At 41.2% G+C, this 26921-nt stretch overlaps 1 protein-coding gene across 3 annotated transcripts in view; it reads right to left on the reverse strand.

Annotated features, from left to right (window-relative positions):
• Positions 1-26921, reverse strand: part of LTBP2 (latent transforming growth factor beta binding protein 2) — a 190661-nt gene that overhangs the window by 36375 nt on the left and 127365 nt on the right. For all 3 annotated transcript variants that reach the window (XM_072625677.1, XM_072625676.1, XM_072625675.1), the window contains exons 9-13: positions 25063-25137; positions 7853-7975; positions 6350-6514; positions 3825-4040; positions 1622-1641 (exon numbers count right to left, since the gene is read on the reverse strand). In XM_072625677.1, coding sequence (XP_072481778.1) covers positions 1622-1641; positions 3825-4040; positions 6350-6514; positions 7853-7975; positions 25063-25137 — 599 coding nt within the window. The remainder of the gene's footprint in view (positions 1-1621; positions 1642-3824; positions 4041-6349; positions 6515-7852; positions 7976-25062; positions 25138-26921) is intronic.

Below are 26921 nucleotides of genomic sequence, written 5' to 3' on the forward strand. Positions count from 1 at the left end.
AGGATGTCTATAGAATGAGTCAAGGATGGGTTCCCTAAGGGACAGCTGGGCAGCTCAGTAGATAGAGTACCAGCCCGGGAGTGTGGAGGACCTGAATTCAAAACCAGCCTCAGACACTTACCAGCTGTGTATCCCTGGACAAGTCACTTAACCCCAATTACCTCTCAAAAAAAAAAAAGGGGAATGGGTTCCCTAGGCATGTTCTACCCATACCAAGGTCAAGGAAAGCTCTTCTAGAACTCCAGGTTCAATGCTTGACATCTGAGGTGGGAGCATAAATGGAAGGGAAGCTAGTCCTCTTCAGGGCAGCAACCCTGTCCCTCCCTCTTTCTTTTAGGGCTAAGAATCAACTCCATCCCATTTCTTAATTTCTCAAAATAAGGATAGGGACTAGAGCTGTGATTTCATTGGCTTAAGGAAGGTCCAGATGCAGGAAATCCCTTTACTGATGAAGGTTAGCACCTTCTCTGCAATTTATAGTCTTAGAGTTGTCTAAAACATAGATGAGTTATCCTGGGTCATACAGTCATACAGTAGGAATCAAGAGACAGGACTTGAACCCAGGTCTCCTTAACTTCAAGGCTAGTTCTCCACCAATTATGCCACTATGATGGCATGAAAATGCCACCAAAATGCCCTCCCCATATTTCTACTTCCAGGTCCTCCCAGAAACAGGACTCAGCATTCTCACCCTTGCTATGCCTAGATCCTCCTTTCATCCTCTGCCCACTCCCACACTACCATTTCCTCTCTTTGTTGTGGTTCTGGCTTCTCTGCCTTGTGCCTTGCTTTTTTTAACCATCTGATGGTTGACTCCTTGTTTCTGGAATTGTTGCTTTTACCCTGGTGGCATTTTCATGCAAAATTAGAGAACTAAATTAGATAACCTCCAAGGTCCCCCTTAGTTATAGAAACCAAGCTATGTAGAAACACCTAGAAAGCACAGATCCAACCATGTCATCCTCAATAAACTCCAAAGCCTAAACTCTATTGCCTCCAGGATCAAATACAAAATTCTGCTTGGCATTCAATGGCCTTCAGAATCTAGCCCCCTCCTATCTTTTCAGTCGTCTTATACCTTACTCCCCACACCATGAATTCTTCAATCCAGTGACACTGACCTCCTGGCTATTTCATGAACCAGATGTCCCGTCTCTCAACTCCAGACATTTTCTCTGGTTCTTCCCTATGCCTAGAATGCTCCACTTCCTCCTCTCTTCCTATTGGCTTCTCTGTGTACCTTTCATTTAAGTCCTTCCTAAATCCTATCTTCTACAGGAAGTTCTTCTACTGCCCTCTCCTTCATAATTGTTTCCCATTTTTCATACACACACACACACACACACACACACACACACACACACACACACACACACACAGTATGTTGTCTCCCCCATCAGATTGTGAGTTTCTTGGGGGTAGGGACTGTCTTTTGCTTCTTCTTGTATCTCCAGAGCTTAGCACAGTGCCTGGCTGTAGGCACTTCGTAAAATGTTTACTGACTGACTATTCTAACTGCTCTGGAGCAACATAGCCCTAAAACTCACTGTCTGCTCCACTCCCCCTTTCCCACTCCCCAACTCCAAACAGCCCAAACTTCCCAACTGGGAGAATTACTTACCTGGTCACCCTCTGAGAAACCTGTAAAGGGAAAGGTAAGTGTCAGTGGAGGGAGAAGTGATCTGAGTTCCTACCTCACTTTCTGAGCTGTTCCCCTTTTCTCCTGTGTCACTAAGCATCTGATGATAGCCTTTAGCACTCTTCTACCTCATTCATCTTTTATTCCATCTCTCTATTCCCCTTTGCTGCTAAACTTCCTTTAAACTATTAATTGATGGATGTGATGACCATCCAGGATTTTAGAGGATGTTAGAATATGTTACTGACCTCCTGAGAGAGAAGTGATAAACTCATGATGCAGAATGAGATTTCCATTTTTTGGATGTGGTCAGTTCAAGAATTTGCTTTGCTTTAATATGCATATTTACTAGAAGGGTTTTTCTTTTCTTTTTGGAAGAGGAGAGAAGTGGGAAAGAGAGAGGAGTTAGGGACAGGGTTCTCACCTCCACCTCCCAAATGAGAAGAAAACAGACCAGAAGAAATCACGGACAAACAGGTCAGCTTTGAAAGTTACATGATGAATTTATTATATATTTTAAAAAAGAAAAGCAAGTCCTACATAATAGAGATCCAGTTTTATGTGCAATCCCTCCCCACCCCGCTTCCTGCTCTACAGGAAGTCTATGGAAATGTTCGTTTTATTTGGTATTTGTTTTTTGATTTTTAAATTTAATTTTTTTAAAGTTTTTAATTATTTGCTTGATTATTTATCTAATTCTAAAGTGTTAAATTAAAAGATATCTATTTCCAGTGTTTCCATTTTCTCTCCTCAACCTTGCCATTGAACTTCAGCTCCAACTTCAACAATCAACGGAAATTGCTCTAAGGTCACTAATGACCTAATTTCTAAAGTCAATGCCTTTTGTTGTCTGTTTTGTTCTGGATTTCTCTGTAGCTTTTGACCACATTGACCCCTCCTTACTGTTAGATATCCTCTCTTCCCTTGGCTTCAGAGCTGCTTTTGTCTCCTTCCCTGGCTCCTCAGTCTTTCCCCAACCTCCAAAAGTGATGGAGATATAGAAAGCTATGCTGACTCAGTGACCCGTTGTTTCAGCCCTGCTTATCAATCAGTATTGGGGGAGGCTCAGTTGGGAAAGGTATTGCCTGCTATTAGCATGTACTCCTACCTGTGAAGTTGGTACCCCTACTTCTTAAACATCTGTTACCTTGGGGAGGAGCTGAGACACAGTGGCCCATCCCCTTTTGCTGATGTGGACCTATTTAAATTGTCTTTACCTTATTCAATAAAAGTTGGTTCTATCTTAAATCTCTTGCTGATCCTCCAGGGATCAGTCTTTCAACTCTTTTAATTCTCTTTTCCTGAGTTTTGCCTCATTGATTAGGTAGAAAGCCCAAACAATGAATTTTCCTTTTAACCAAGATACATTGATATTCCTATCTGCCTCTCCTAGATGCCTAACCTGCACACCCGGGCTTCTCTTAACTTCAAGAAGTTCTTAACTCGGGTTTTGTCTACCTGGATTTTAAAGAAATGCCTTCTCTCTGACCTCTGATACCCTAGCTCCCATCTGGTCATTCCAGATCAGTTGCTTGCCTGCATGGCATGACTAGACCTCTCCCAATGTCACTGGTTTCAGGAACGACATGCCCAGCCTTCTCCCAGACCCACCAGACCAAAATTCCTTGGTGTCAGAAGTTGCCTTCCATCAGAAACTCTAGCACCCTATTTACAGAATCCTAGAATTCAGATTTTATTTTTAGGGCAATCAATATTATGCTTTGTTTCCATGTCCAAGGGAAGGAACAGACACATCATTTAGATTCCCAAGGCTTAGAGACTTGACCCAGATGTTCAGCAAATAAACAGCAGCTAGCTCTGGGAAATTCACTACCTGGCATGCTTTACAGGACTGACAAAACTTGAGGGCATGGCCACGGAGAAAGTACTCTTCTTGGTGGAGCTGACATGAGAAAGAAGAGAGTGAGGGGCTGCTGGAGAGCTTTCCCATCTTCCCTAGGATGTGGCCAGATCCAGGCTCAAGGTGGGAAAGAAGGAAGATGAACAGCCTCCTCAAGGAGGCTGGATGAATTCCCACAAAGACAAGTTAGGAAGGTTTCCTGGAGAGGAGACACTGATCTTCCCATCTTATTCTACAGAGTTAAAATTTGGACCCGAGGAAGCACCCAGATGCCCGTAAGGACTAAGTGACCTCCAGACTCAAAGGCATCTGGCCCCACTGTACCTTTGGCAGATGGGATCACAGCTTCTGAATGACTGGCTGTCACTTCTCGAAGAGGTTGTCTCCCTACTGGCCAGGCTATAGTCTTGTTGTGTCTCTCGCCAGGCTTTTCCAAGCTTCTGGCCAGTTCTTCTTCCTCAGCTTTCCTCATGGACAGGCGGATATCTGAGCTGGAATAAGTGTAACCATGACCAGCAGGACAGATCTCCCGGAAGCTTTCTGTAAGATAAGTGGTCCGTGACTGATTTGAGAGAGGTCACACCCTCAATTTCCATTCCATCTACATTCAAGAAGCTCCTACTACATTCAAAGTATTGTGGGATAAAAAGACTACTTGCCCACATTTTTATTAAGCAGTTGGTCAAAGGAGGAAACCACTTTCTTTAATCACTTCATCACATAAAACTTGCCCACATTTTCATTAAACTGTTGGCCAAAGAGGGAAACCACTTTCCAAAGTGGTTTCTATCTGCACAATGAAACCAAGCATCTTATTTCCTGTCTGTGGACAAAACATTGCATTTGAGAAGGCTCAGGATATCTGCAAGTTCTTGTTGGTTTTAAACGCTGGTAGTTACTGGGAGGAGGGTATGAACTGACAGGTTGCCTAAGGGTCACTTATTTAAAATAGGTTGTAACAAAGCTGGCTTTTACAAAGGGAAGGGGGAAGAAAGAAGGGGAAAGACAGGAAAGAGGTAAAGGAGAAAAGAAGGAAAATAAAGCAGGGAGAGAAAGGAAGAAAGGAAAGACAGGAGAAAGGAAGAAGGGAGAGAGGAGGGAGGGAGGGAAGGAAAGAAGCAGGGAGGGAGGAAGGAAGGAAAGGAGAGAAGAAAGAAGTGGAAGGAAAGGCACCATGCTAATCACAAATGTTCTCTCATTTGATCCTCACAATAAAAATATTAATAATGATGAAAATAGTTAACATTAACATGATTTATTATGTGTTAGACACTGTGCTAAGCACTTTATAATTATCATCTCTTTTGATCCTCACCACCACCCCGCAAGGTAGGTACAAAAGTTTTCTCTGCTTTGTAAAGCTATGGAAAAGCTTTGTAAAAGCTTTTGTCTAAAGGAGGTTAAGTAATTTGCCCCAGGTCATAGTTAGCAAGAGACCGAAACTGGATCTGAATCCAAGACTTCTTGACTTCAAGCCCAGTACTCTATCCACTGCACTACCTGAACTGTAGGTACAAAGGTAAAAATAGCACACAGATTGCACATTGTAAAACTGAAAATTGATTTTAATTCTATTTTTAAGATTTAAGCTGGCAAGTCTAAGCTCCTTTCCTTTGTAACTCCACCCTTCAACTGCATTGTGGAAAAACTTGCCTGAAGGCCAATCTTCTGTCTTGTAATTACCTCCACTCTGGACTCAATTCTAAAGTGAATTGAATCTCCACCTGGGTATGGTCTACCTTTGAAATCTCACCCTCTATCCACTCAAATCAGATTCACATAGACTCAACCAAAACCTTAGCTGACTACACCCACATCTGCCAATTAAGCTACTAAGCCTATCCCCATCACTTGAGGCTTACTCCATCTCGAGATTCCTAGGAGTTCATTCCATCTCCTTCCTCCCAGGGAGAAAACTGCAAGCAAAGGAGATAGTATGGTACTGTGGAAAGATTACTGAACTCTCCCACTGAAACTGGAGTCAGTGGACCTTTGTTGGAATCTCAGATCTGACAGTTACTCCCTGTGTGATTAGGTGAATTTCAGGGGCTAGTACTCAGGGGTGGGGAACCTGCCTTCTAGAATCCAACTTAGATTCAGTCAAAAGGCCAAACTTAAGGATCTAGAAGGCCGCATGCGGCTTTAACTCCAATGGTTAGCCACCCCTGGGCTAAGTGGTTTAGTGGATACAGTGCTGGGTCTAGGTTCAGTCTGAAACATTTGTGTTTAAGTCTGGTCTCAGACACTAGTTGTGTGGTGGTCCTGGGCAAGTCACTTAAGTTCTGTTTGCCTCAGTTTCCTCAACTGATAAGTAATAGCACCTTATCTCCCAGGGCTATTGTGAAGATCAAAGGAGATAATATTTGTAAAGTGATTAGTATGGTGCCTGGTACATAGTAGATACTATATAAGTCTATCCTTTCTTCCTCCCTCCCACCCTTCCCCTCCTTTCCTTTCTCTCCTTCTCTTCCTTCCTCCCTTCCCTCTTTCCTTTCCTTCCTCTTTCTCCCTCCCTCCTTTTCTCCTTTCCGCTCCTCTCCTTTCTCTTCTTTCTTTCCTTCCTTTCTTCTTTCCTCCCTTCCCTTCCTCCTCCTCTGTAAAATGAGAGGTGCCTTCCAACTCTATATCTTTGATCCCATAGGGTTAAGGAAGGATCTGGTAGCCTCTAGCAGACCTTCCAAGAGGAAAAGGATGGGATAAACATTACGCATTTCTTCCTGAGCAGCAGGTCACCTCTTCATGAAGTGGCCTCCTCCTTTAATTGAGGCTGAAGCCGGTGGACATTCAGGATGGAGGGGGATGGGGCACAGGGTTCTGGGAGTACAGAGAAGGCACAGGGAGATAGTTACCTGAGCCAGGCAGGGGACACTTCTCACATTTCTTCCCCCATCCTTTGCCAACCCGGCTGCAGCAGCAAATCTGCTTGGTGATCCTCTGGGCCAGGGGCAGTGTACACGTGCCAGCCCCAGCTGATCGGAAGCATAGCCCCTGCTCCATGGAAACAGCTTTATCAGCTGGAACAAAGAGAGTATTAATTTGTCTTAAATGACCCATAATGGAGAAAGGAAGACAGTGCTCCCTGCCTTTTTCTTTTTGTAAGGCAGTAAGTCTCAAGCAGAATTTTCTGAGCACCTGCTCCGCTCCCAGTACTGTACAAAGTAGGAAAGCAATACAGAAGTGAAATATGCAATCCCTGCCCTCAAAAAGCTTACATTGATTTTGACTAGGGAGATAACAGATACAAACAACTTCAGAAGGCTGTGCCGAGGAATTGGTGAAAGAATGGTGAGTATTGTTCAGTTGTATCTGACTCTCTGTGACTCCATATGGAGTCTTCTTGGCAGAGATACTGGAGTGGTTTGCCATTTCTTTCTCTAGCTCATTGTACAGATGAAGAAACTGAGGCAAACAGAATTAAGTGACTTGCCCAGGGTCATACAGCTAGTAAGTATCTGAGGCCTGATTTGAACTCAAAGATGAGTCTTCCTGACTCCAGGCCCAGCCCTCTATCCTCTTTGACATCGAGCTGCCCAACTGGAAGGGATCACTTTTTTGTGGCCCAACTCAAACGTTTCTTCTTTCTTGATGCCCTCGCTGCCCAGCTGGAAGGGATCACTCCTAACTCCTTATTTCATGCATTTGCAATATACCACACACTGTATTCTCTTACTGTGGTTGTGCTGTGCCTAATCTCCCCTACCTCCCATCCACCAGATGATAAAAGGTCAAAGGAATTCTTATTCCTCTTTCTCTCTCCAGCACTGTGCTTGGCAAACTGCAGGCTGAATTAATTAATTAATTGTTCGATGAGGGAAGGTATTTATAAGGACCAGAAGAAAGAGAGCTTTTGAGTCATTTCGCATTTATCCAGTCTGAGCTTGGTTAGTTTTCAAGGGAAAAACCCAGGCTAGGCTTACGTAATTGTCAATTATCTCTGACAACACCAAAAGTGGGTAACATTATCCTGTTTTATTTGGCTCCTCTCTGCTTATGAGAAGGAAGTCACATCCAGACCAGTTGACACTGCTTTTTTGTCTGGTTGATACCTTGAACACAGTGTGATCCCAGCTGGCAATCTGATCCCACCCCAAGTCACTGCAAACAGTCCCAAGAGTAGAGGTGAATGTATGAATGCGCACGCCCACACATATGAGGTGTGGGAATACCAACGTGCACACAGATTCATACACTGAAACACAAGTGGACAGGAGAATGCAATTACACAGAGACACAAAACCACAAGTTCATGTGCACTCCTGGAAATGATAAAGTTAGATTGGTGGGAAGTGACAGCATTCAGGCAGGGGATACTGAGAACACCACCCTCACCTTCTCTGGCTGAGGGTACTTACATACACAGTGGCTTCGAGATGGGTCCAACATGTTGCCTGGCTTACAGGTGCAGAGGTAGCTGCCTCGAGTGTTCACACACTCGGCATCTTTGCACAATCCCAGCAGAAGGCATTCATTGATGTCTGTAAGATCAGAGGAGAAAAAAATGGTGACAAGCCATCCATGGACTTAAGCTAACTGATAGGAGAGACTGATCTGGAGGGTGACAGGCAAGTTTTTAATGCTGAACATGGGAGGAAGGGACAAGAGAAGAACTAGGCAGTAGGTGGCCCAACGCTCTTGGCTACATACAGCCCTTCCATTAGTCTGGCCTGGCATCTCCAGGAAAATGAAGAAAAGGCTGGCCTCCCTTGGATCCCCATTTCAGGTAAGCTGGATGAGACAGAGCATGATTTTACATCTCCCTTCACCGCCTACGCTGCGCTGGATTATATTAGGAAAGGCACTGGGAGCAATCATACTCAGACAAACACCTCCAAACGCCAGCTCCCCACAATGAAACATGTACACAAGAGTGCACACATACACGCACATACACATGCAAACACACTTTTGTCATCATTCAGCGAAAGGTGTTGCAAGGCAAATGCTGGCCAAAATAATAATAGCCAACATTTACGTAGTGCTTACTATACGTCAGGTGCTGTGCTAAGCACTTTACAGTTATTATGTCATTATATATGATCCTCACAACAACCCTAGAAGGTAGGTGTTATTATCATGCCCATTTTACAGAGAAGAAACTGAGGCAGAAGCTAAGTGACTTGTCCAGGATTACACAACTACTAAGTGTCTTAAGGCTGGATTTGAACTCAGGTCTTCCTGAGGCTTAGTGGTTTTAGAACCATTGTACCCACCTGGCTGTCTATACCTTCCAAGCTTTTCCCCGTTTCTCCATACTGACAGTCAAAATTAAGTTCAGTCAAGGACTCTTCTACCAAGTGCTAGTTCTGGTACGCTTTAGGCCCATTTTGGCCTCACATCCACCACCTTTTGACATAAACACCAGAAATGAATATGCCAACTTCGTGATCCTCTAAATATTCCCCATGGGATTCCAGTCAATTGCTGTTCCTTGAAGCAAGAGCTCCCCCCACCCCTCTTTGCTTCCCCCTTTCCTCTTGACTGTAAAGGAGACCAAGGAGTTGGGAATAGGAAGCTAAATCAGAAGATCTTCTAGTTTCTCCCTCTATTTTCAGGCAGGACATACCTAAAATATCCATGAACAATGGGTACACTTCAGTGGTATACTAATAAAATATTTTAACAGCCAGCTTGGGGTGGAGGGACACACTTTTAAGTTTAATCTGTGTTATCAATTGCTTCCTTAGTTCTGGGCAATGAATCAAGCCCTGGTTTGTAATTTACTAATTTTGCAATCCATCAGTTGGAGTTGCCTCTGCTAAGTTCCCTATTGTTAAAATACCAGTAGGGAATCAACTTTCTTTAATCCTTCTGAGTAACCCTTTTCAGGGTCTCACTACAGTGACCTTACATCCAAGGCTTTCTCTTGATACAAAGAGTCTAGGTACACTTAAGTGATTGTTTGTTAATTCTGCCCAGGGAGAAGCTGAAGTTCCCCCAAGAGTGATCCAAGAGGATCACTAGGTCCTCTTACAAGTACTCACATTCACATGGCTCAAAACATTTGGTTTTTTTAGTTGCATTCAGTCATGTCCAACTTTTCATGACTCCTCTTGGAAATGTTTTTTTTTTGGCAAAGATACTGGAGTGGTTTGTCATTTATTTCTTCCTCCAGTTCATTTTACAGATGAGTAACTGAGGTCTAAGAGGGTTAAGTGACTTGCCCCAGGGTCACACAGTTGTGTCAGAAGTCAGATTTGAACTCAGGAAAATGAATCTTCCCAACTCAAGTCCCAACATTGCACCACCTAGCAGCTCTAAATCAAAACACAGAACAGTTTTATTTCAGCATTAAAGGACACAGAAAAGACTTGCATCTGAGTTAATGAAGAAATCTTTGTAATTTATGGTACTTGTGCTACCTCCACCAAAGGGAGAAGGCCAGAATTTGCTCCTCTCTATTTGGTGCTGCTCTTTGAGGCCTCTGAAACCCTTTTGTGTATACCATATTATCTTTGATGAACATCTCTCTGACCACTACCCCTTAGTGCCACTCTACCTCACCCCCTCCCCTGTCCTATATTTTCCCTCTCCACTGCAGTTTTTCTCTGTTGTTCTCAGGCATTATGCCCTTTCCATTGTCATTGCCATCCAGAGCCTTCCCCAGTAACTTGGCACTCCGAAGGTGCTACTACTTATCCCTTCTTCATAGCTGCATGAAGTTCATCTCTCTTCCAATAGATGGTGCTCATTATCTGCTCTCTTGGAGACTAGCTCTCAAGCCATGATCAGGAGGGTTCTAGACAGTTCCTACAGCTTTTTTATACTTTCAGGACAGAACACCTCCAACTTTTTGAAAGAAAGAGAAAGACAGAGACAGAGACAGAGAGAGAGAGAGAGAGAGAGACACACACGTGTGTGTGTGTGTGTGTGTGTGTGTGTGTGTGTGTGTGTGTGTGTGTGTGTGTGTGTATTTTACCACTTGAATTCTGCTGCTGCCTATGGCCTCCTCCTGGACTCGATCATCTGTTTTCTACCCTAGGTCAGTTTATGCTGAGTCAGTTCTATTCGCCTCCTCCCTTTCCCAGCATCATGGTACTATGCCTTCTGCTCATATCAGCATGTCCCACACAGTCCCTCTCTCTCTCTCTCAATTTTTCTTTCCCCCTCCTATCTTCCTCTGGGGCATATGGGCTGGATTATGCAAATTACCTCCAGCTGATTCCCTAAAGAACTTCAAGAAAGGGAGGGTGGAGGAGCTGACCAAGCTGATCTAAATGGTCAGAGGCAACCCCATCTTCATGTAAAAGACTTGAGTTCTTATATACATATCTACATATACAGCTTGTATGCTTGGAAAGTTCTTCTTATAATGATAATTAACTATAATGAATAATTAATTCATTAAATTAAATTAATTCATTAAAGCTAACATTAATAGCTACCATTTATATTAATAGCTAATATCTATAAGATGATACAAAATGTTATCATGTTATAAAAAGCTTATATGTCACTTGAGCCTCACAACAGTCTTAGGACGTAGGTACTGGTTTCCCCATTTTAAGATAATGATACTGAGCCACAGAGATATAAGTGGAATAACCCAGGGTCACACAATAGAATTTGAAGCTAAGTGAAGATGCCTTTATTGAGCATCTCTCTGGTCACTGTTTCTATCCAAAATCTTTCCTGTTGCAGTGTGACACTATTCCTTCTTACATACTTATCTATGAAGAAGAAAATTAGTGGGCCACCAGACTGTACCTTCCTCTTCAAACTCTCCATGCTTTATGGAGAGTGGAACTCACTCTCACTTTTTACAGGTTCTTCCATAGCAGGGTTTTAGATTGTAAACTCCAGGTAAGCAGCTAGCACATGTCCCTCAGAGAAGGATCTAACAAATGCTTCTGGCTGATGGTGATTATGATGACAAAGGCTTTTCAGGAGGTCCTTGCTGTAGAGAGCTGAGAGCAGAGGGAAATGTAAAGAGGACGGAGCTGTCCTCAATGGTCCCAGAGAGACCTTACTAATGCTTTAAGCAGATAAGCTGTTAATAGGAGCCAGCCAGACTTAATCAGAGCCACCTGCTCAGGCCCTGCCCACAGACTCCTTGCCAAATATGTGCTTTAGAGCATTTGGCATCAACCACAAGGACAAGGGCTGAAAGATGACCTGGCTAGGGCACTAAGGAAAACCAGCTGCTTGGCTGGATCCACTGAAAGGAGGTGGGGGCCCTCAGGAGGTGCCCTAGACACAGTGCTTGTCAGGGACAAGTCCTGATGGAAATGTAGCTGGTCCTGGGGGTGCAGACGTGAAGGGACTCCCTTCTTCCTGCCCAGATTAACAGCTGTCTCTTAGACCCTAGCGGTTGCAGGAAGAGTGGCTGCTCTCAAGGGAGAGTTACCTAAGTAGCATGGTTTATCTGGGGAAGTTGAGAAAAAGCAAAGACATCTCTGTGCCTTTGCCCTCCTCCTCGTACCCATTCTTTTCCTTTTGAAATCCTACCCATCTTCAGTAACAAGAGCAGCTGCTACCTCCTACAAATGTCTCCTCCAGTTCTCTGTGGCTGAAAATGAGTTATCCTTCCTTCAACCTCAAATGACACTCTGTAGATGTCTTACTCTATTTTCACTTTACTTATTGCAGAGTTATTGCCTATCTGTTGTATAGTAATTCATTTCTTTGCATGTGTTATGCTCTATCTCTTTTACTAGGTTATAAGCTCCATGAGGACAGGCACCATGTTTCATTACTTCTCAATTAGCATCTCCTTAGAAGAAAAGAGGAAAGAAGGAAGGAAGGAAGGAAGGAAGGAAAAAAGAGAAGAAAAGGAAGAAGAGGCATATAGAAAGCCCACGTTCAGCATCCATGGTATCTTTGGAAGGACTTTCATTTATCAAACTGGACAAGTTTCCAGGAGGCCAGGTCACTGGGGATCCTACTCTTCTTCTTCCCCAAATGTAAAAACGTTGGTCACTATACAAATGCCTGTTTGCTTTTCAGGTAATTCCGAATTTGGGATTTGCTTTGGTTGCTCAGTTATTCCAATCATGTCCCACTCTTTGTGACCCCTTTTGGGATTTTTTTTTTTTTTTTGGCCAGGGTTCTGGGAGTGGTTTTCCATTTCCTTCTCCAGGTCATTTTACAGATGAGAAAACGAAGGCAAACAGGGTTAAGTGACTTGTTCAGAAACACACAGCTAGTAAGTGCCTGAGGCCAAATTTGAACTTATTAAGAGGAGTCTTTTTGACTCTAGGCCCTGCACCTCTATCCACTGTATCCCCCAGTTGCCCTGATTTTGGGAAGGAGGAATAGGTTCTTCAGTATTTAACGTCTTTCAAGAAAACTCCCCCCACCCTCAAGCAGTATCTTTTTGTGGATCTAGCCTTTTGTATCTGATAGCCAGTCTCAGTTGACAGCCATAGGGGGTTATAGGCCTCTTGGATCACATCCCTGCCAGGGCTTAGAATTCACACTAATTAGCTCTCATTTTCCTTTCTCTCTGATGGAGAGTCCTTCTAAGAAATGATCAGTTCCACCCTTCTCTTGTATCAAAGGAAAACTTCCAACACCAGTTATAGCCATTAAGCTTACTTTTCTCCTTGACTTCCAAATTTTCCAGTATTTAAGCACAGTTCCTGGCTCATAGTAGGTGCTTAATAAATAGTGACTGACTTCCTCCTTTCTGAGTTTCCCTCTATATCTTCTACCGTACTCTATATCTTTTCCTTTCCTCCCACTGCCCACCTACTATCCAAAACTTCTCTGTGGTTTGGTGATCCCAAAGATAGAATAGGTTAGTTACCATGAGGCCTCTACTAGACTTCCAACCTGCTCTTGAGATCCACAGAAATGAAAAATCCTAAATCTACAAGGATTCTCTTGAGGCCATCTATATGAGAGCTTCCCAACCAAAGGACTGGTCTGACAAAGAGTTATTGTAAGAGGCCTACCTCATTTAATGACTTGACAAAGTAAATAAGTGAACAAGGGCAGAAGTAGGACCAGTGGAAAGAAATTATAGGGAGTCAAATTTTGGCTTCATATAAAGAATATTCTGCTAATTAGAGCTGTCTGACAATGGGAGTCTACTGAATGGAGTAGTGAGTTCCCTGTCACTAGAGGTAATCAAAAAGAGTCTAGAAGGTGGTGTAATGGATAGAGTGCTGTTGTTGCTATTTGTCCTTGTTTTTTTTTTTTATTGTAGAGGAGAATTTATTATGTTTTATTTTAATTTCCATTTTAAAATGACATGTTCCATATTTTTAAGATGGTGGAGGCCTATGAAATTTGCCCTTGTTCTTGAAGATCAAAGGCATCACGTGGTGATGTCAAAGGCAAAAGTCAAGATGACTGGAGATGGCCTGGGATTCAGTGGATGACCTTGGCATCTACAATGTCTGGCCAAGCTCTAAACCCTCCACAGCACCTGTTTCAGCCGCCTTCATGACCACTGGAACAAATTGCTCTCATCTGTCAGAATACTGCCTTGGGGGAAGTCTTCACATGCTTGAAGTAGACATCCCCCCTCACTCACCAATGGTTTGGAGGCCCATTGGTCCCCCTCAGCCTGATTTAAGCCATCTGCCCAGATGGTTTGCTGGGCATGCTTGGAGTCACAGGTGAGAGCTGAATGCCTGGTGGACACCAAAGGTGGATGAGCAGTTCTGAAAAGGACTGGGCAAGTCCTCACACCAGAGGGGCTAGTTTTTCTAGAACATTCACAGCTATTAATGATACAACCCAGTCAGTCAGTAGTCAGTCAATAAGCATTTATTAAGCACCTATTGTGTGCCAAGCACTGGGCTCAGTCCTGAGGATACAAAGGTGAAAAGAGGCCTTGTCCTCAAGAAGATCCCATGGTATAATGGAGACCATATCTAAACAATATTCAAATACAATATCCAAAGTACAAACGTGTACTTAAGATGTACACGGGGTAAACTGGAGATATTCTCAGAGGGAAGGCATTAGCAGTGGGAAGAAGCCCGGAAAGATCTGCAGCAGAAGTCGGAGTATCCTTGCCAAGTGATAAACCCAGTTGTTTCTAGGATTTTGAAGGGTTAATGGTACCCTCTGAATTGTGACACCCTGACAAAGCTCCCCTTTCCCCTCTCCCTTACTAGTTATGGCTTTGGTGCTTAATAAATGTTTATTGAATGGAAATGAATGGGGTAAGTGTTATGTGGCTAGTACTAGAAGTATGGTCTATATCAGTAGTTGGCAACCTTGATTTGTGGTCCCTCTTTGAAGATCAAAAACCTGTAATCTAGGCACATATCACTCATAACATTCATTTTCATTCAATAAACGTTTATTAAGCACAATAACCACTAGGGACAGGGACAAAATGGTGTTTTATCCTAGGTTCAACAAAATTTAGAAGGGCCATTAGTACTTCAACAGCCTAGAAACAACTGAACTTAGCAAGAATGATATGTCAAAATAGGAAACTAACAGATAGAGGTGGCTAGATAGCAGAGTGGATAGAATATCAGGTCTGGAGTCAAGAAGGCTCTTCTTCTGGAGTTCAAATCTGGCCTCAAACACTTATTAGCTGTGTGACCCTGGGCAAGTCACTTCACCCTGTTTGCCTCAGTTTCCTTATCTGTAAAATGAGCTGGAGAAGGAAATGGCAAACCTCTAGTGTCTTTGCCAAGAAAATCATTTAGGGTCACACATACACATACACATACACACACACACACACACACACACACACACACACACACACACACGCAACATTTCAGGTCAGCTCTTCCCTGATTTGACCCTCCCACTTCTTCCCACCATGGCAGCCTCAAAGTGTCCCAAAAGTTCTACTTCCACCCTCTCCCCACCATGTATTGTACCTTTTCCCTAAGGCATACAAATTGAAGCAGCTTGGTGGCACCACAGTGTGCAGAGGGTTCTGGAGTCAGGCTGACCTGAGTTCAAATTTGTCCTCAGATACTAGCTCTGCAACCCTGGGAAAGTCATTTAACCTTTGTCTGCCTCTGTTTCCTTCTATGAAATATAATACTAATACTGTAAAACAGTAATACTAACAGCACTTAATTTACAGCATTGTTGTGAGGATCAAGTGAGATAATACTTGTAAAACATTCAGTATGTGCCCAGCACATAGGAAATATTTCATAATACTTATTTCCTTTCTTTCTTTCTTAGTTATGAGTCTATTTAGCACCTACTGTATGCACAACAACCAGTCCCAAATGTCCTATGCTTGAAATTTTCTAAAGAATATTCTCTATCTTTATCCACCAAACCCACTTTAATACTTGTCTCTCCATTGGGAAATTCTTGCTTGTAGCTTCCCTAAATCTTTTCTACCATGTTGTTATTTCAGTCCTGTCTGACTCTTCGTGACCCCATTTGAGATTTTCTTGGCAAAGATACTGGAGCAGTTTGCCATTTCTTTTTCCATCTTATTTTACAGATGAGGAAACTGAGGCAAAGAGGATTAAGTGACTTGCCCAGGGTCACAGAACTAGAAAGTATCTGAGGTCAGATTTGAACTCAGGAAGATGAGTCTTCCTGACTCCTGCCCTCTTTCTGCCATAATCTTGATCAACTTCCTTCCAGCTGACCCTGAGTGTTTCACTTTCTTACTCTACAAATTTATAAGAACTTATACATTCAATTGAGTTTTTTCTTCAATATATTCATCTTAGGAAACTATACAATTATTCCAATATTCACTGTTGCTCAAAGAATTTTTCCAATTCCTTTGTTTTACTACAGAAGTATAGGGCACTTTAGAAGTCAACCTCCCACCCATACAATAATCCCCTGTCAACATCTTTCTCACACCAGCTGATTTAGGGTAGGAGCTTAATAAATGTTTACTGACTGACTGCTCCTGACAGGGGGATTATAATAGCAATAACAGGTAGCATTTATATATAGTGCTTGAAGATTTGCAAAACATTTTTTACATGTTATTTCATTTGATCTTCATAACAACTCTTTGAGGTAGGAGCTATTATAATCCCCACTTTACAGATGAGGAAACAGAGAAGTTAAGTCGCTTGTTCAGGGTCATATAGTAAGAAACTGAGGCAAGATTTGAATTTAGGTCTTCCTTGAGTCCAAGTCTAGCACTCTATCCATTAGGCCACAATTTAGCCTCTTTTTGATTATTTCTAGTAACAGGGGACTCACTACTTCATTCAGTAGCCTTCCATTGTCAGCTCTAATTGTCAGATTATTCCTTAAGTTGAGCCAAAATCTGACTCTATCCACTGATTCTAGCTCTGTCCTTGGGGACAGCACAGAACAAATCCACTCCCTTTTCTTCCATGATAGACCTTCAAATATTTGAAGGCAATTATCACATCTCCCTTTGGTCTTTCCTTCTCTAGACTAAACATTCCTTGTTCTGAAGGCTTCTATGAAGTGATACAGAGGGAAGAAAGCAGATTTAAAACAACAATATACATACTCACTACAGCTATGTAGAAACAATTAATAAAACCAACAAAATCTGGAAAAATATGTACAAGAAAATGAGTTCAGAAAGGGACACCAAAGCAAACAGTTCATTTTTGTCAATGTCGTACCAACATTGATATACACATTTAAAAAGAAATGATAAATAGTGGTGTTTATGGTTCATCTTTTATTCCTGTTTGTTTCTGTTAGTAATTACTAAGTTTGGAATGCTTAGGGAGAAAAGAAAACAAACATGACCAATTCCTTGCACTGTTCCTCATATGGCACAGTTTTAAGACCCCCCTCACTCCCCAAGTTGTTCTGCCCTCCTTGGATGTGCTCCAGTTTGTCAATAATCTTCTTAAAACACAAATAACTTAAATGATGACCACAGTAATGTAGAGAAGGCAAAAAGTTAAAAGCCTTAAGAATTCTGATCAATGCAATGGGCAGTCTTGATTCTGAAAGACCAAGGGTGAAACATAGTGTTCTGCTCTCCTCAAAGAGATGGTGGGCTGCAGTTGCGGAATGAAGATATGTTAACTGATATGAACAATGTGTTGAGTTGTTTTACTTGATTATATTTTTTTTGTTATGGGGGTGGATCTTTCGGGAGGAAATGGGATCAATGAGAAGTGATACTGATGAAAAAAAGGAAGGAAGGAAGGAAGGAAGGAAAAGATATAGCAGAAAGGAGCAGTGGACCTGGATCATAGATCAAGAGCTACAAGGGACTTCAGAGGCCATCTACTCTAATCCCTTTATTTTACAGATAAACAAAGTGAGGTTCAGGGATATTAAGTGACTTAGCCAAGGTTATACAGGCGATAAGTGTAAGTAACTGCTCTGGAAAATAACAGAGTAAGATTTCTGAAGCAGGGCCAGCTCCTTACATACATCTTAAAAAACAACCAATAGAAATGCCAAACTGTTGGTCAGGAGGAAAGGAATGGACGTGAAAAATCTGAAATTAAAAATAAACCAAAATAGAAAATGAGCAAAATGAAGAGAACCAGCAAAATTTTTAAAAATACTACAGAGCAACTGAATTATCTAATACATTAGGAGCAACACATATGGAACAAGAAACCATGGATGACATTTGAAAGCGGCATCCTTACATGGCCAAATGGAACATTCAAAGAAAATGATGAAGACAAATACTAGAAAAGAAACCACAACTCCTTCTAAAGTCAAACTTTCTTCATAGTCACCTGTAATCTCTTCATGGCCAAACCTAACAACGGCTTGTTCTCGGTCCTCATCCTTTCTGACCTTTTTGACCCTTCTGCAGTATTTGATATTCAGCCCTCCCTCACTCAAATCAAAGTCAACTGCAAATCATGTCATCATTCCCCTGACGTCACGGTCCTCTTAGACAAATGAAGGACAAACACAACAACACAATTTGATACTGTTGACCACTTTCTCCTCTCTCTAGGTTTTCCTAGTCTGGCTCTCTCTTAATCCTTTACCTCCCTGTCTGACCATTCCTTTTTAGGCTTTTTTGCTGAATCATTATCCATGTTGCATTCATGAACTATGGGTATACTCCAACTCTCTATCCTATGTCCTTTTTCTTTCTATAATCTATCATTTGGCAGATCTATTTTATCATCTCTATGCAAGCGATTCACAAATCTATTCATTTATCTAAATCTTGTCTGTCTCTGAAATTCCACATCAGTTGGACATTACTATAAAAACAGCAAAAGCAATATGGGGAATAAATAATGCTGGAAGGAAAGAGCCAATGTGGAAAAGATAATTCTTATTACAATGGTCAGCATAGATCAACCAGGACAAATATCAGTTTAGAAAATAATTGAATTATCCAAAGAATTGGGAAGGATATGGGATCAAGTTGTAGACCTCAAAGATAGACCGCAGCGCAACAAGCTTAGGAATGTTGACATCCCAGAAAATGTAGAGAAAATAAAGACTCCAAATGCTAAATTCTAGAATGTCCATGAAAACTTCCTACAATTAGCCAAAACAAGCTGTGATATATAAAGGGAAAAAATCCATAGGACTCTGACAAACATGGATCCTAGATGCAGCACTATTGGACACATTAAATTGAATTCTAAGATTATAATGTTAAGGAAAAACATCAATCTGTCAGAAAAAAAACAGAAATTGCCTACCAAAGAACATTCATCATATTAGACTTCTCAATAAAGACAAAGCACGATTAAGAGAACTGGAACATAGCATAAACAAAATTTAAAAGTATAAATTTCTTCAGTATCTATCCAATAAAACTCAGTATTTGTGTTGAGGCAAGCTATAAACATCTAAAAATCTACAAGTTTAAAAAATTTGCAGAAAGAAATCTCTACTTCAAGGAACTCTTCCAAAAACAGCCAAGTCTTTGGGCCCCTTCAAAAGCACTTAAGACGATTCACACTTTTTAGATCAAGATAAATCATTTGTTAATGTAACCCATGTGTCATCTAAAGACAGACTAAGTTCAGTCTTGGAGACTTGACTGAAAATAACATCACGGCCTTAGCCCCCACCCAGGAATTTGCTCTCTGGAAACATTTGAATTCTACTTGCTTCTGGGTTATTCGAGTTAGTTCATCAGTTAGCAGCCAAGGCAACCAACGAAAGCAGAAACATATTTATTATACACAGATAAGAATATAAATGGAATCAGACCCAAGTCCAGTAGTCAGGAACAAATTGCCAATAGCAATACGAACAATCTTTGCAATGTGGGTGGAGATGGAGCATCTTTGGGAAAGACTGGTGTCACTTCTCAGTCTTGGTCCTCATTGCTTCTTGTTTCCTGTATATCCTGCATATCTCTTCTGTATCCATTGCTCCTGATAATTTGTATTGCCCATTCAGGTTGTCACAATTCCCATAGATCCTAACTTAGCACAGAAAGTCTGAGGGTAGGGTAGGTTCCAATAGCTTCCACTGCTGCCACTACCCACTCCCTCCCAGATGAATTTCCTTAACCAGTGGCCTATAGTTCACCTTCTTCCAAGCACTTCTCTCTCTCTCTCTCTCTTTCTCTCCTGCTTTCTTCCATTTATCTTTAGCCTACAACTTTCTGGGAAATATTCTCTGTAAAATGAGTGGTCACTGAAGGCCCTTTCAACTCTATATTTTTTCTTTCCTTTTTTTTTGAGGCACTCAAAATTAAGTGACTTGTCCAAGATCACACAGCTGTTAAGTATCTGAGGCTAGATTTGAACTCAGGTCCTCCTGACTTCAGGGCTGGTGCTCCATCCACTGCACCACCTAGCTATGATCTTTTTTTCTATTACCATCCTTACCCTGGTTTCTTCTTTCCTTTTCAGGCTCCTTACACCTTAGTCTTCTTCATATACTCTGTGATCCAGTGACACTGGCCTCCTTACTGTTCCTCATCCATCTCCCAACTCCAATCATTTTCACTGTCTCCTATAACTGGAACTCTCTCTGTCTCCTCATTTTCACTTCCTTCCTAACTTCCTTAAAGTCTCAGCTAAATTCCCACCTTCTGTAAAAACCTTTCCCAATCCTTCTTATTCTTACTGTTTTCCTTCTGAGACGACTCCCAATTTGTTCTGTATGTATCTTGTTTATACGTAATTGTTTTCATGTTGTCTCCTCCCTCACTTCTTGGACTATGAGCTCCTGGAGAGCAGGAAGTCACCTTTGCCTTTTTTGGGGGGAGGGGGGGGAGAGGGGTTATCCCAGCACTTAGCATGGTATTTGGTACACATTGTTGTTCAGTTGTGTTCAACTTTTCATGACCCCACTTTGGGTTTTCTTAGCAAAGATGCTGGAGTAGTTTGTCATTTCCTTCTCCAATTCATGATGAGAAAACTGAGGCAAATAGTGCCCAAGTTCACACAGCTAATAAATGTCTAAGGCCAGATTTGAGCTCAGGAAGATGAGTTTTCTAACTAGGCTAGCATTCTGCCACCTAGCTTTACCTGGTACAGAGCAGATGCTTAATAAAATGCCTGTTGACACTTACCTATTTGGACTCCAACAGAACTCTTTGAATTTATCTGACATGAATCCTGTCTTTGCAAGAAGCTTTTCCTCCTCTTATTTTCAAAGAGAAGCCATTTCCTTTCATCACTGTACTGACAATATGAGAGAAACAGAGTAGGGGAAAGAGAAAGGGAACGCGGAGAGAAAATACTAGAAGGAAAGTAATGCTAGAGTAAAGCTATTATGTTTGGTTCAAGATGAAATTACCAATATCTATCTAGTTACCAATACAGAATGGAAGAACCAAAGAGTAATTAAGTCTGTTTGCTTGGCTTTTTTTTTGGAGAGATTGTATGGTACAGTAGAAAGAGCACTGGAAAATACTAATGTGCTATAAGAAATAAGCCGGCAGAATTCAGGAAAACCTGGAACTGATGCGGAGTGAAGTGAGTAGAACCAGGAGAACACTGTACACAGCAACAGCCACATTGTGCACTGACTGACTTTGATAGACTTAGCTCTTCTCAGCAACACAAGGACCTAAAACAACTCCAAGACTCATGATGGAAAATACCATCCCCATTCAGAGAAAGAATTATGGAATCTGAATGCAGATCAAACAGACTATTTGCTCTCTCTTTTGTTTTGTTATTTTTAATTTTGTTTCTTTTTTCTTGTAGTTCAGTCCCTTCTTTATAATTCTTCTTTACAACATGACTAATGTGAAAATATGCTTAATAAGAAAAAAAGAGCACTGGATACTTTGCCTCTTCCTATGTGACCTTGGCTGAGTCACTTGACTTCTTCCAGGGCTTCAGTTTCTTCATCTGTAAAAATGAAGGTGTGGGACTAGATAGACCCTGAGAATGCTTCCAGTTCCAAATCTATAATCCTCTTAAATGATGCAAATAGAGATTCCAGAACTGGATTCACATCTGCATACATTAACTACAACTATACATTAAAAAACAACAAATTAGAGTTAGTAGAACATCATATAGCAATGAAAAGAGACAGAGCAACTTCATTTCTTTTGTTTTCTTTCTGTTCATTTTCTTGGTTCTATTTTGTTGAATGTAAAAGCTTCTATGAAATATTTTGTTGTGTACTTTGTATTTTATTTGGTTGTCTTTATTGTTGGTGGCTCTTTACTTCATCATAAACTTTTTTAAAAAATAAGGATGCTCTACCTCTCTTGAAATATATCACTCAAATCAGGACTAATCATGGCTGTGTTGCTAATATATAGGACTCAGAATTGCATGGGAGTCTGCTGATAATACCAAGCACATACCCTTTACTGCCACCTCACAGGCAGTAAGGCAACAATCTCTCCAGGAGAAGAACCAGAAATATTCACCCTATACTTCAGGGTACGTCCATGAGGTCAGGACCAGTCAACACTTGGTGTTGCTGCCTTGGTTCTGGAAAAGAACAAGCCAGCCTCTAATGTAAAGCAGCCTCTTGGCCTCTCTCTCTCTCTCTCTCTCTCTCTCTCTCTCTCTCTCTCTCTCTCTCTCTCTCTCTCTCTCTCAGACTCTATTTCCCAGCTCCACAGCCAGCAGAAGCGGTCTCAAATGCTTCATGCTGAATAGGGACCTGGTTTCCATCAGTCCTGGTGCCTTTGCCAGGCACTACCAAGTGGGGACTGTTTACTTTCTTGCACAGCGGCAGATCTGGGGTCTCAGACAAAGCCCCAGGAGTTAGTAATCCAGATCCTGCATGTGCCCAAGAAATCTCTCTCCTGTGCACCAAGGCCAAGGTAAGAGTGCCAACCCTGTGGGGCGGCAGAGATAGAGCCAAGGATAGAATCCACAGTGCCAAAGTCTCCAGCCTGCCTTGGAGCTTAGTAACTATGAAAGCACTGCATGCTCAGTGGGTTCAACAGACTAGCCATCCAATTCTTGAGGAGCATTTACTCTGCCTGTACTGCACCTGGCCTTTTAGCTAACTCCCTCATTCCCCTACAGTGACCATTTTTAGCCATCAAGAAAAGACAGGATCCTAGATAGAATTCCCTATCACAGCTAGCTCTGCCTTACCTAGGAAAACCAAGTCAAATCTTTAGAGCCTTAGCAGTCTGCAATAGAGCTAGTCATATTCAGGATGAGGTCTCTGTTGTACTACCCTTTCTCCATTCCTCATTTCTTTAACATCGCATTCATTTCTTTAATATCTCACAGCATGTCAGTGATAGATTTTATACAGAAATATATGATAGTTGACATTTATATACCTTCTATATACTTCTTAAGTTTTACAAAGCTCTTATTTATGATTAGGTATGTTGGTACATGTGTGTGTATGTGTGTGTGTATACATACACATTCATAATACCTTCTTGGATTATATTAAGAGTCTTGGATATAATCTTGGATTATATTACGGATTATATTTAGAATGTTGTGTAGGGCAGCTAAGTGATGCAGTGGGTAGGGCACTAGGCCTAGAGTCAGAAAAACCTGAGTTCAAATCCAACCTCAGACACTTCTTGACTATGTGACCCTGGGCAAGTCACAATGCTGTTTGCCTCAGTTTCCTCATCTGTAAAATGAACTGGAGAAGGAAATGGCAAACCACTCCGGTATCTTTGCCAAGAAAACCCCAAATGGGGTCATGAAGAGTCAGACACAACTAAAAAATGACTGAACAACAACAATATTCTGCTGTCTTGGTCAGAGCACATCTAGAATATTGTATTTACTGCTGGATACCACATTTTAGGAAGGATGTTGAAAGGCTGGAGGTGTCCAGAGGAGGGTCACCGCTACTAGGAAGGAGAAGACTCAGAGGGGACATGATACCTACTTCCAAGTATACTGTCATGTGGATGATTTGCTCTGTTTGGCACAAGAGGGAAAAACTAGAAGTAATGGGTAGAAGTTACAAAGAGGTAAATTTAAGCTTGGGAGGGAAAATGCCTAGCAATTTAGGCTGTTCACCACCATTGGAGGACATAGAGCATAAACTGGATGACTACTGAATGAAGACACAATGAATATGTGTAGATTGTGCTTGGTGCCCTCTGAGGTCCTCTTCAAAGCTGATTTGGTTCTTGGCAATGATGTCTTCCACCTACGGCTTTTTGAGATGATTATCCTACCCAGGTTACAAATCCTTCTTGCCAATTACTTTTTTTCTTGCTTTTCCCCTGATTATCTATTTTTAAAAATTCATTACATATTTCCTAATTATAGTTCAAAAAATTTGAACATTCATTTTTTAAAATTCTGAGTTCCAAATTCTCTCCCTCCCTCCCACCCATTGAAAAAGCAAGTAATGTGATATTAATTTTACATGTGAACTCATGCAAAAATTGGCCAATTACTTTTCTATAGGAAAATAACTAATAGAATTCCCTGGACCCCTTTCTCCTACACACACATCCTACTATATAATTTTCACATGTAGCCATTCAAACATGAACCATTAGGGAACCTGCCACCAGTCAATCAAACCTCTCAAGGTATTGCTTTAGTCTCTTGTAATGACATTATTTTCTAGATCTGATCTCTTTATTTTGTTCCCACTTCAACCCTCATCCATTCCAGATGTCTAGCTCTAATTTTTCTTGAACTAAGCTCATCTACAGAGTCTCTAACAGGGTGGGGAGAAAGGGAGGGCAAGAATTGACTTTTAATAAGAAAACTGAACCCAACCAAAAGGATAGAGGAAGGTCCCAGTATTTGTCCCATCAGCTATAGACCAGGGGATGATGGAAAGAAGGACATAAGCAATCATGTTTGATTTCTTGGCCATCAGAGTAGAAAGCATCTTACTTATTTGTTTATCTTCAATGGGGAGCAGAGAAATCTACATCCAGAAAGCCCAGTCAATAGACATACAGGGAATGACTAAATCTGGTTGACAAAGATTGTATTTGTCAGATTCTTGGGAAAAGTCCTTTAGCAGACGCCCTGTTTGATTGGTGCTTCCAGATCCTGTCCTTTTCCCTGAATATTCCAACTTTAGCCTTAGGTGAGTTCGTTCTTCCATTCCTGAGTGGAATGCCCTGTATTCCTCTGAACTGTTTATCCCCAATCTACGACCAGGGTTCCATCATAATACCACATTGTCCCCAACCAGTTGTGATTTGGGGAGCAATACCTGAAGTCTTCAATCACTAGAGAGTTCATCATGATATATCAATGTGGAGATGAGGTCAATGTGTCTACCCCATTAGCTCTCAAGAGTCTTCCAGTTTTTACACCCCTTCTTCCTACATCCTGGAATTCCAGTCCATTCTTACCTTGACAGTGGGTGTGATTCAGTCTCTTGTACCCTTGGGGACATTCCACTTGACCATTTTCAATCACTGGGAAAGCTGAGGAGCAAGAAAATTGGCTTAATCAAGTATATTCAACATTAAATTCATACAAACCCCCCTGCTTCTAAGATACTATTTCTCTCCTGAACTTTAGTCCCACATGTCTGATTGCCTGCTGAACATCTCCCCCTGCTAGATATTCAACTCATGATGTCAAAAATTGAATTCATTATGTATCCCTCTAAACTAGAAGTTCTTACCCTGGGGTCTTATCATAGATTTTAAAATATTTTGATAACTATCAATATAATTTATTTCCTTTGTAATCCCATATATTTTATTTTAAAAGCTTGTATCACCCAGGGACTATATGAACACAATTACAAAATACTTTTTGCACAAATAAAGTCAGATCTAATAAGTGGAAAAACATCAGTTGCTCATGGATAGGCAGAGCCAATATAATAAAAATGACAATTCTTCCTAAATTAATTTACTTATTCAGTGCCATACCAATCAAACTGACAGATAATTATTTTCCAGAGCAAAAAAAAAATAATATCAAAATTCATCTGGAAGATCAAAAGAGCCAGGATATCAAGGGAACTAATGAAAAGAAATGCCTGGGAAGGTGGCCTAGCCCCACCAGATCTCAAATTATATTATAAAGCAGCAATCATCAAAACCGCTTGGTACTGGATCGAATAAGTGGAATAATTTAGGTACTCAAGATATAGTAGTTAATGAATATAACAATCTACTGTTTGATAAACCCAAGGACCCCAGAACTCACTGTTTGACAAAAATTGCTGGGAAAACTGGATAACAGTGTCCCAAAAACTGGGCATAGACCAATGCCTGACACTGTACACAAGAATAAAGTCCAAATGGATACATGATCCAGGTATAAATATTGATACTATAAACAAATTAGGGGAGCAAAGAATAGTGTATTTGTCAGATTTATGGAGAATGGAGAAATTTATGACCCAACAAGAGACAGAGAACATTATGAAGTGCAAAATGGACAATTTTGATTACATTAAATTGAAAAGTTTTTGCACAATCAAACCCAATGCAACTAAGATTAGGAGGGAAGTAGAAAACTGGGAAAGAATTTTTGCAACTAGTGTCTGTGAAAAAGGCCTCATTTCTAAAATATATAAAGAACTGAGTCAAATGTACAAGAATACAAGTCATTCCCCAATTGATAAATGGTCAAACGACATGAACAGGGAATTTTCAGAGGAAGAAAAGAAATTAAAGCTCTCTATAATCACATGAAAAAATGTTCTAAATCACTATTGATTAGAGAGATGCAAATCAAAACAACTCTGACATACCACATCACACCTATCAGACTGGCTAACATGATAAAACAGGAAGATGATAAATGTTGGAGAAGATGTGGGAGAGTTGGAACACTAATTCATTGCTGGTGGAACTGTGAGCTGATCCAATCATTCTGGAGAACAATTTGGAACTATGCCTAAAGGGCTACAAAAATGTGAATACCCTTTGACCCAGCAATATTGCTTCTGGGACTGTATCCCAAATGGGAAAGGGTCCCACATGTACAAAAATATTTATAGCAGCTCTCTTTGTGGTGGCCAAGAATTGGAAATCCACTTGGGGAATGGCTGAACAAGTTGTGGTATATGAATGTAATGGAATACTACTGTGCAATAAGAAATGATGAATACGAAGACTTCAGAGAGGCCGGAAGGACATATATGAACTGATGCTGAGGGAAAGGAACAGAACCAGGAGAACTTTGTACACAGCAACGACTACGGTGTGCAAGGAATTTTTCTGGTAGACTTAGTCCTTCATAGCAATGC

The sequence above is a fragment of the Notamacropus eugenii genome, chromosome 7 (assembly GCF_028372415.1).
Source record: "Notamacropus eugenii isolate mMacEug1 chromosome 7, mMacEug1.pri_v2, whole genome shotgun sequence".
NCBI lineage: Eukaryota > Metazoa > Chordata > Mammalia > Diprotodontia > Macropodidae > Notamacropus > Notamacropus eugenii.